The 10,610-nt window shown below is 58.4% G+C and overlaps 1 protein-coding gene across 1 annotated transcript; it reads left to right on the plus strand.

The window, feature by feature from the left end:
• Positions 1 to 205: 205 nt before the first annotated feature.
• PLICBS_000086 (uncharacterized protein) lies at positions 206 to 1,259 on the plus strand (the record flags this gene model as incomplete). Its single annotated transcript, XM_065599520.1, has 2 exons — positions 206 to 707; positions 760 to 1,259. 2 exons carry the CDS (start codon positions 206 to 208, stop codon positions 1,257 to 1,259), a joined length of 1,002 nt encoding a protein of 333 aa, XP_065455592.1.
• Between the last annotated feature and the right edge of the window lie 9,351 nt (positions 1,260 to 10,610).

Consider the following 10,610-nt stretch of genomic DNA (forward strand, 5'->3'; position numbering starts at 1 on the left):
ACATTTCGGTATTTTTTTGTCAGCACTTGCCTCGTCATTGTTCCCCTGGACTGCACCCTATTTTTCCGACCACACGGCATTGCGCGCACATATCAAGCAAGGCGGGCGAGGAATCGTCTTCGCGGCGGGAAGTCGACATGCCGAGTACTTGTTATCTTCAATCCCAACTCTTCGGGAGCTTGGTTGCAATTTGCCAATTGAGGTCATGTATCTCGGCGATGCGGATCTCAGCAAGGACTACCGCGCCCGTCTGGAGGGCCTTGGCGCCGTCACGACTCGCAACTTGGCCCAGATGATTGACAACGCAGGAGGAGATCTGAACAGTTATGCCAACAAGCCTTTTTCTATTCTTCTATCTAGCTTCCGAGAAGTTTTATTCGTCGACGCGGACAATTTCTTTTTCCAGAACCCAGAAGACCTATTTGACACCCCGTGGTACAACGAGACCGGGGCGCTATTCTTGAGGGACCGACGAGCAGGTCCGTTCTCGAGAAAGGAGTGGCTTCAGCAGATATTGCCGGAACCAGTATCTCAGACGGCAATGAGGAGTCGATTCTGGACTGGCGAGAGTGCACACGAGCAAGAGTCCGGCCTCATATTGGTAGACAAATGGCGTCACTTCATAAGTCTTTTACTAGCCGCCCGATTGAACGGGCCTGAGCAGTACTCCGTGAAAGGCGGAGCAGGTATCTACGAGATGGTACATGGTACGTGAAGCTATCGCCTCAGACCTGTTTTGGAATCTAATGCTGTTTGCAGGTGACAAGGAGACATTCTGGCTGAGCTGGGAGCTCGCTGGTGACGTGGACTATAGTTTCCACCCGGGTGCCGTCGGCGGCATGGGCTTCGCTCAACAAATCGTCCCTCAAGAACGCGGAAACCGAACAACACAAGACAACGAGCGCTATCGTGGCCAGGACGTGTGCAAGTTTTGCTCGTCACAACTGCGACACATGGACGCGGAGGGGATGCCTTTGTGGGTAAATGGCTGGATCCTGAAGAACAAGAACAAGGACGCTAAAGACTGGGAGTACGGCGAGTGGGAGCACTACGCCGCCGAGCCCTCGAACGTCCAAGATGTGATGGAATGGGATATCGGTTACGATAACCACTGCTGCTTGACTGTGGCTTGCAGCGAGAAAGGCACTTTCACCGGAGAGCATCAGGCGCTTTTGAGAGTACTGATCAACAAGGCGATGGACGTCAGCGTCAGTCTGCGTAGGATTCAGACGGACGAGGACGCGGGGCCCGAGACCTGACCGTACCATAATACTCCCTGCGACCGATACCCTTTTGCTGGCTCAGCCGAGGGACGATTCTGGAATCTAATGATACTGGTGATCGCGTGTCTGTCCCCAGGAACCCAATGGAGCTGCCCGACGCCGCGCCGTTTTGTTGTTTAGCGCACACAAAATAACAAGAATGGCCATGGTCCCTGAACAAGACGTGAGCAATTATAGAATATGCAGGGACATGGACACGTTCGAACTGATACAATCACCCATGCATTTGCGTTGTGCGACTGGCGTTGGCGTCGTTCCAGTTGTCGCAGGAGTACCTAAGGTGGGAGAGGCAGCTGTGCAGCGCGTTACAGTCAGCACCGGACGATTGAGTTTACTGGATCACACCTGCTGGATCAAGATTTATGGCGGTTGGTTTCTTGCCGATTGTCTAGGTTAGCCGCCAAAGCCGGCTTGCTGCCTGAGCGGCCAGCGACCAATTCCCCACCGCATCCTTCCCTGCATTTTTACTTTCTTGGCATGCAACTGTTAAGAAAGTAGCCCAATATACACCTTATTCCTTAACAAGTACACCGTAATCCGCCCACCCTGCGCTCTGCGCAGCCGGCGGCGGCGGCGGCGATGGCATCGGCCTCGTCCAGCCCGCCTCATAATCATGATCCTTTCGATCTGGGTCCCAGGACCCCCTCCGGCCTAGCCAGAGGAGCGCGTGTCGCCCTTCTGCGCAACAGCCCCGCCACCCGTGAGGGCGAGATCGGCGTCTCGCGCTCTGCGCTACGGACGGCATACACGCCGTCATCGCCGCTTCACGCGGTCTCCTACGCTGCAGCCACGGAAGGAGCTCAGCGCGCTGTCCATTTCGACTCTAGCGAACCTGACCCGCGACCCGGCGACGGCCCCGTCACAATCGCCAATGCCGCCGACAAGCTCGTTGTCGCCCAGAACGAGGTCTATAGCGCCAAACTAGCCGTGTTCAGGGCCTTTTGCTCGTCATTCGACGACACAGCGAAACAGTTCACTTCTGGACCCGCACTGCAATTCGCCCAGAAGTTTTCCAGCAGCTTCTTGCAGTACTGGACTGATGTACTCGCCGGCACGCACAGCAACCTCCCTCCGACGAAGCCCTCCTACGCAGCTGCCGTCGGCGCCAGACGTGCAGCCCCAGCTGCTGCGGGGACCACCGCAGACCCTGTCAGCGCAGCTCCGCAGAATCAATGGCAACAACAGTTGCCCCCGCGTCGTCAGGGGCAACGCCATCCGCTGCCTCCACCGACACACGACTTCCGGGTCTTCGCCCGCTTCCGCCCCGGCCATACCGCCGACATGTCTCGAAGTTTCGCCGTCCGGACCCACATCGCCGACAGGCTCGGCATCGCCCGGAGCCGTATCCCGGAAGCCCACCCTTGCAAAACCGGATGGGCCATCCGCGCCGCTGACTTGGCAACCAGGGATCTTCTGACTGAACGGCAGGCCGAGTGGGCTCCTGACATCTCCGCACAGATCGTTGAAAAGCGACAGGAGTGGTACACGTATGTGGTCCAAGGCTGCCCACGCCGCTTCAATAACATCTTTGGCGAAGCCATCGACGACGAGAAGGCGATCCGAGACGAGGTGGCCACGCAAACCGGCCAAACCCCGGAGAGGGTGATGACTGGGAAACAGGACTCGGAGCAGCGCCCGACCCGGACCCTGTTCATATCCTTTGCCAAGGAGGTCAAGCACTACTGGCGCCTTTTCGACACGACGAGCTATGCGAGACTCATCGTCAAGACCAACCCGCCGAAGCAATGTGACAATTGCTGGGACTACCATTCACGCTACAGCTGCGGACGCCAGGCACGCTGCAAGAACTGCGGCAAGACTGGCCACGCCCAGGAGACCTGTACCGCCACACAACAATGCGCCAACTGCCACGGGCCGCACGCGGTTGACTTTCCCCAGTGCCCGGCTCGCCCCAAGAAGGTGAACGGAGCATTCCACAGCCTCAACAGGCCCGAGAAGAAACTTGTCCAAATCATGGGCAAACGACTGTTCAAGCAGTTTACAGCAAAACCAGAATCTCCACCGCGGGATCAGCCCACGAGCCTCGAATCCGACTCAGCGACAGCGAGCGACACTACCTCCGCGTCCAGCCGGAGCACACCGACGACAAGCGACGCAATCACACCGGAGCCCGAGAGGGAAAATAGTGCATCACGCCCTAGCGAAACACCCTCCGCCTCTCCGGCAGCTCCAGCTGCCCCGAACAGTCAAGCATCGCCGACTCCAAGCTCTGCAAGCTCCTCCAGCGGTAGGCAAAACACACCAGCAGCGGCCAGCCCCATCAAACCCACTTCAGCTACGCCTATGAACTCCGCCGATTCGGTACTCCTTCGAGCCTCGTCGGCACGCAGCGAAAGAAGTAATTCTCCGCCCGTGAGGCAGAGCATCGAGATGTCTGAAGAACCGAACGAGTACGTTGGGAATGGCCGAGCACCACCCGCAAGCCCCTCGCCAGCGAGATCCTCGCTGAGCCCAGCTCCCTCGGTCTCCACGCCCACGCCGTCGCTCTCCTCCACGTGCCTCCTCGGAACTCCAGCTCCTGAGATTCGCACCTCCAGCCCTCAGCCAACCACTTCGCCAAAGAAGCGCCGCCTTGCCTCCCCCGACCGGCCTCTATGAACAGACGACCTAGGCGACAGCATCGTGACAAGCGACTTTTCCGGGTCTTTCAAGCCAATGTCGGCAAGAATGGCCCCTCGCACGATTGCGCACTCGCCCTTGCTGACGCAGAACGACACGAGGTCATACTACTACAGGAGCCCTGGACGCAAGTCCGCGACTCCCGCTGCCTCACCAAGACACACCCGGCGTACGACACCTACTCACCGGTCAGCACCTGGGAAGACATCGACACCCGACCGCGCGTCATGACATATATTCGCCGGGGTGCAAGACTCTTGGCGGACCAGCAACGTCCCGCTCTCTCCCGAGACATTCTCTGGCTCGTGGTCAATGGCGTCACTCTGGTAAACGTATATCGAGAACCGAACCTGGACACCGCCCTCGAAGTCCTGTTCGCATGGCCGATTCCCAGTCAATGTATTATCGCAGGCGACTTCAACGCGAGACATCACACGTGGCAGATTGGGCCCTCCCGCGGCCACGGCGGCATCATCGCAGAATGGGCCGCAGAAAACGATTTAGATCTCCTCAATCCGATCAACACGCCCACGAACGCCCACGGCAATACCATTGACCTGGCCTTCTCAAATATTCCCCTAGCCGAGGCAACGGTGGAGGACCACCTTGCCACGAGCTCGGACCACTTTACCCTCAGCATCTCTCTCCCGGCTCTCAAGCCGGCAACGCTCCCGCCTGGAAAGATTCTTCTCGCGAGCGACGAGGAACTGAAGCGGTTCACGGAGCTGGTTGTATCAGGGGCCACAATTATTCCCCAGGCAGCAACGACGGCGGCAGATCTTGACCGGCTCGCGGATGCAATTATAGACCTCATACAATCCGCAGCTCGTGCGGCCGGCCGGCGATCTCAACGTAGACCACGGAAGGCCCCGTGGTGGAACGAGGAATGCGCAGCATCTGTCGCAGAGCTCCGCTGCGTCAGACGAGCATTCCCACTCGGCTTCAACCGCGACGTACAGCTCGCTCGCCGCGACCTGCGACGAGTGGTGCGACGCGCGAAGCGGGCATACTGGCGCGAACTAATTGATGGCGTGCGAAGCGACAAAGACGTTTTTAAGATCACGCGATGGCTGAAGCGACCCGGGGTGTTCCGCCCTCCCCCTCTACAGGTCGGCGAAACAATCATTGAAACTCAAATCGGCAAGGCCGAGGCCCTACGACACGCTACTCTCGAGCGCAGAACTGCAGACGACGACATCTCCGACCCCTGGACGCCGTCAGAAGACACCCTACCCATCCCCTTCTCGCCCAATGTCCCCATTTAGGAAGTCCAGGACGCTCTGCTGCGCACAGGCAACACGTCGCCAGGGTCGGACAACATCACGGTACGCCTGCTCCGAACGGCATGGCCCGCTCTACGCTGCCACATCCAACGCCTATATCAGGGGTGCCTGTCTCTTGGCTATCACCCTCTGAGGTTCAAGGAGGCCGAAGTGGTCATGATCGAAAAGCCAGGCAAGCGTGATCTTTCCAAGACACGGGCCTGGAGGCCAATATCACTGCTCTCATGTCTTGGCAAAGGACTGGAGAGGCTTATCGCTCGCCGCTTGGCTTGGGCCTCGATACGATACGGTATCCTGCATCCACAGCAGATTGGCGCCCTTCCAAAGAGGTCTGCCGTCGACCTAGTCGCCGCCCTCGTACATGACATCGAAACAGCTCTGGCCAATAGCCAAGTTGCCACGCTAGTCACAATGGATGTACAAGGGGCTTTTGACACCGTCATGCGCAACCGACTTATCCTCCGACTCCGGCAGCAAGGGTGGCCGACGCACCTCGTCAGATGGACCGGCTCCTTCATGCAAGACCGCTCGGCCGCAATCAGATTCCAAGACGTCAAAACGCCAGCGTCGCCTCTTCGGTGTGGCCTTGCTCAAGGCTCACCTGTATCCCCGATTCTCTTCGCTCTGTACATCGCCCCGATCTACCGCCTCGGGAACTCTGATGGTCGCTTCGGCTATGCAGATGACACAGCAATGCTGCGCACCGGGCGAACGCTTGAAGAAACGACTGCTCTCGCGTCCCGAGATATGGAAGAACTTCTCGCTTGGGGTACCGCCAACGGCGTCACCTTCGACCCGGACAAAACCGAGGTGATGCATTTCTCCCGGAAGAAAATCCCCTCCCGCCCATCCGTATTCCAAGGCGGCACCGAGATTATCCCCGGAGACGCAATGCGCTGGCTCGGGCTCTGGCTCGACCGCAAGCTCTCCTTCAAATTCCACGTGGACGAATGGTCCGCCAAGGCCAGGCGAGTGGCCAATCTCCTTAAAGGCATCGCAAACACCAAGCACGGCCCTCTTCCTCGCGCCGTCCGCAGAGCAGTCAAGGCATGCGTCGAACCGACCTTATTTTACGGCGCAGAAGCGTGGTATCCCGGAGAGACGGCGCCTAGCGTTGCGAACCCGAATCGCCTCGTGTCGACGCAAATAAAGCACCTCGTGCTACGTCTGGACAAAGTCCTGAGACACGCCATCCGAGCTGCCCTTCCCGTGTGGAAGACGACCCCGATCCCAGCCATGCACCGCGAAGCTGGCACGCCGCCTGCGACCATCGCACTCGCCGCTCAGCAGGTGCGTTTCTCGGCGCGCTTGAAGTCTCTCGACGGACGACATCCCCTTGTTAAACGCGCCTCGCGGAAAACCCCTCGGGCGCCGCACACTCGGAACCCCAGCTCGACCCGTCGTGCCAAGCCAACGTTCCAATCAAGGCTACAACGCGCCGACCAACTCCTCCCGAAATGCCATCGGCCGGCGCTCCTGCCGCGCCATTACTCCGACACAGAAGCCAGCCCTCTTCAGGCTGCAAACAAAGCCGAGACCGCTGGTGACTTCCTCGAATGGCTTGGAACCACCGCCGCAGCCACGCTCATCGTCTACTCCGACGGGTCGCAACTTCCAAACGGCGCCGTGGGATTCGGCTTCGCAGTACACCGGGATAAGCAATCGCTAGTCCAAGGATCGGGCCGCTTAGGCCCATCCGAAGTCTTCGACGCGGAGGTAACCGGCGCCCTAGAAGGCCTTCGGGCCGCTCTCCGCCTGGGCGACACAAGAAGCGAAGTCGTGGTCTGTACCGACAATCTCGCTGTAGCCAGCTGCCTGCGAGGCAACCCAGCCGACTCGTCGCAGGACAAGTTCACCAAGTTCCAAGAACTGGCGACCTCGCACGGAAACGTGCAGGTCCGCTGGATACCAGGACACACCAACATACCGGGCAATGAGGAGGCTGACGGCCTCGCCAAAGCGGGCTGTTTGCAACCTGAACCACCAGAAGCCTTGCCATCTCTGGCCCACCTGCGCCGACTTGCGAGGCAGCAACCGAGAGGCGCCTTCAAAGCTTGGTGGTCGACTGAAGCGCCAGAGTCATACAAGACTCTGAACCTCGAGGCGACCACAAGTTGCCCTCCAGAGTTGGCGCTCCCAAGGGCGACGCTCCACAGCCTCCTTGCGGCGAGATCTCGCCATGGAGACTTCGCCGACTACCACGAGCGATTCAATCATGACGACGCACGTCTTGACTGCTCATGCGGACGACGCAAAGCCCCAGAGCACCCGTTCTACTGCAGGAAAGTACCGCCACGGCTCCGGATGAGGCTTGCTCCCTCACCGGCCGAAGCGATACGTCGTGCAGTAGGCAAGGGCTTCAAAGCCTTCGTCGAGATGACGTCGGAAAGCTCCTTCTTCCAAAGGATCTGCCCACGCCATTAAGCGACTGCCACATTCTTTCGTTCTCTTCTTTGTTTTTGTTTCATGTTTCTCCAATTTCTGGTCACGGTCGAGTAAAGGGCGCTGGCACGCCCTTCACCCGGCCGAGGCCCTCCACTCTGGCTGCGCACGCAGCCGGTGAGGAAAAGCCTTCCCAGGCTCATCAGAAAGGCGAGCATTGACCGCGACGCAACGTCGCATGCAACTCTACATCCCGCGGACGGGTGCGAGGCTCCGACGAAAGAGCGCCTTGAGCCGATGAGATGCTAGATGGTGTTTGTTTTGAAATGAGGACGCGTCGATGCAAACTGCGAGGCGGCCGAAAGGAGCGCTGTCGCACTGCACGTGTGCATGACTAACTGACGACCGGGCAGAAGGTCCCCAGCGAATTGGGCAACAAAAGACTCTTGATTCTTCTATCTAACGATTGACTGTAGTCGGTATTTTATACCTGTGCCGATTGAGGCAGGCATCTGAGACACGACAGGCAGAAGCCAGGTTGCCTGAAGCTATCGCCACCGATAGTAGGCAGCAGTGCTGGTAACGGTCTACGTGGATGGATGGATGGATTTATTTCGCCCGGAGGGAGCTCCCTATAGGGCCTAAACGCTTCCTAATTGACAGTCTGGGTCTTTTCATTCGTGACACAACAAGCCCTACAGATGAATCCTCGCGCTGCTTGTAGGCCAACCTCTCTTTCGATCCCATGACAGGCCTGCTTGAAGGCCAGGTTCTCCAAGTGTTCAGCATCCTATTCTCAGCAACTGAAGCGCGGTCTGCCATACTCGAGGTTGTTTTGTTAGTATACTAGCATATTATGGGTTAGTGACCGGAGTGGTGCTGGTTGATGCCAGCCTTTTCGTCGCAATTGCAAACTTGATGGTCGCATGTACGGCTCGCATGTCTGGTTGCCACCTGTCGTCGTCCGACGCAGTCTTGCCGCCCAGAAAGAAAGAAAGATTGCCAATTTTTGTTCTCGAGCACGCAAAAAGGATCCGTCGTTGTTCCGTCCATCTTTTGCACCGAAATAAAAAGTGCTCCGCCGACTCTGTTGCTTGCCCACACTCGCACAAACTCGACTCCACTGCACCTATCTTGCTGAGATAGCTGTTTAATCGCATCATCCCCGTCCGGAGCTGAGCGAGCACATTTGATTCACTTCTTTTCAATGAATCATATAGCAAACGGGTGTGCGTGCCCGGCAGCGCCTTGTCGAGGTGTTTTGAGTACCTTCCGACACCATCCGGCAGTCGATCGCACGGTCGCCCCCGTGTGAGTGCCAGTCGCAGCTTTGTAGACCTTGCTTGGTATGTCGCTATTCCCGTACGGTCGTGTTCGGTAGCTTGCTGTGCCGCAGCTTTCGCTAGTACTCTCAACGACTGTCTGTCTTCGTTCGCCGGCTCCCACATGAGACCGACAGAATAGCCGCTGATCTGGAGGCGCTTTACGCGGTCGTATATTCGACGAACGGTGCATTGCCCAGATTGACGTCCAGGCCACCTGATGGCTGCCACCACTGATCGGTTGCTTGGTATGACCGTCACATTCCGAGAGGCCAGGTTTGATGGTATCGATTCCAGTGCCATAGCTATCGCTTCCAGTTCTGCCGTGTACGGGTTTTGTTGCCTGCTAGACCCTACTGCAGCGGAACAGGTGGCGATAATGCGGTCTGCGCCGTCACGCGCCGTGTCACAGACAATGCTTCCTATACCTAGTCGGCTGTTCTTCTGGGAACCGGCCGTTACTACGATGAGGCCTTGTACATCTCTTGGTGCCTCGACGAGTTGTGTACGGACATCCTCGCGCAGCAGTTGAATACGGGTCGTCCATGGTGGTAAAGCATACTCGTGAATGATTTCCATCCGCGGCGTGGGCCTTTTGCTGACCATCGTAGTAATGGCATGCATTGGAGAAGGGTAGCGCTTGCTTGTTTTGTTCTTGAGCGTCGTTAGCGGGTGGGTCTTTGGAAGCGTCCGCAAGTTGACGCAGAGCCTCGTCGCGGCCTGCCTGTGCCGCTCCTCAACCGATTGAATACTGGCCTCGGCCTCGGCGACAGCAGTTGCGACAGTCCGAAACACCCCCGTGATGGCCTGAGCACCAATCCGCTGTGCCTTGTTCAGCCAGCGAGTGTCTTCCACCCGCCGCGCGTGCATCCAGACATTCGACGCGTAGTCCATCGCCGGGGCGACCGTCGCCTTGAACAGCTGCCTCGCCACCCCCGGCGACAGCATCCTCAGCCTCTTCAGGCCCATGGCGGCGGTGAGCCCTTTCGCAGCAGCGCTGGCCACGTGCTCCCGGTACCGCAAGCCCGCGTCCATGATCACCCCCAGGATTTTCGCGCTATCTTTGGGCTTGACTTGAAGCCCTTCAATCCAGAACGATGCGCCACTGCTCCGCGTCTTGGTGCGCGTGAAGTGAATGATCGCCGTCTTGTCCGCCTCGAAAGTCGCGCCACTGCGTTTCGCCCAGCCGAGTGCTTCGTCAATGATAGTCTGGATGCCTACCCGGTTCGCCTCCGCGGTCGGTCCGGTCACCCAAGCCGAATAGTCGTCAATGAACGCGATGGATCCGCCTGCCGCCTTGATCCTTCGCTGCACTAAGTCCGCGTTGAAGAACAGAAAGAGGACCGGCGACAGCGGTGACCCTTGCGGCAGGCCAGCCTGGGGCAACTGCCGGAGGTCCGACGTGTGCCCGTTGACGACGATCGAAGCCGTTCGCGCGGAGCAAAAGGCGTCGACCCATTTCACTATCCTCATGGGTATCCCTCTTGCCCTCATTCTGTCGAGTAGTCGCTCCTTGCACACTCCGTTATAAGCGCCTTTGACATCGAAACTCACCAGGCTCAGCACCTTCCGGACTCTCCACGCGTTACATATGTGCTCCTGCAGCAGGAGGAGCGCCTGCTCGGCCGACCGTCGTTTTCGCGCTCCGAAGTGGTTCGCAGGAAGGAGCCCGTGGGTCTCCACCATGTATGATATGCGCT

The sequence above is a fragment of the Purpureocillium lilacinum genome (assembly GCF_023168085.1).
Source record: "Purpureocillium lilacinum CBS 284.36 DNA, scaffold_1, whole genome shotgun sequence".
Classification (NCBI taxonomy): domain Eukaryota; kingdom Fungi; phylum Ascomycota; class Sordariomycetes; order Hypocreales; family Ophiocordycipitaceae; genus Purpureocillium; species Purpureocillium lilacinum.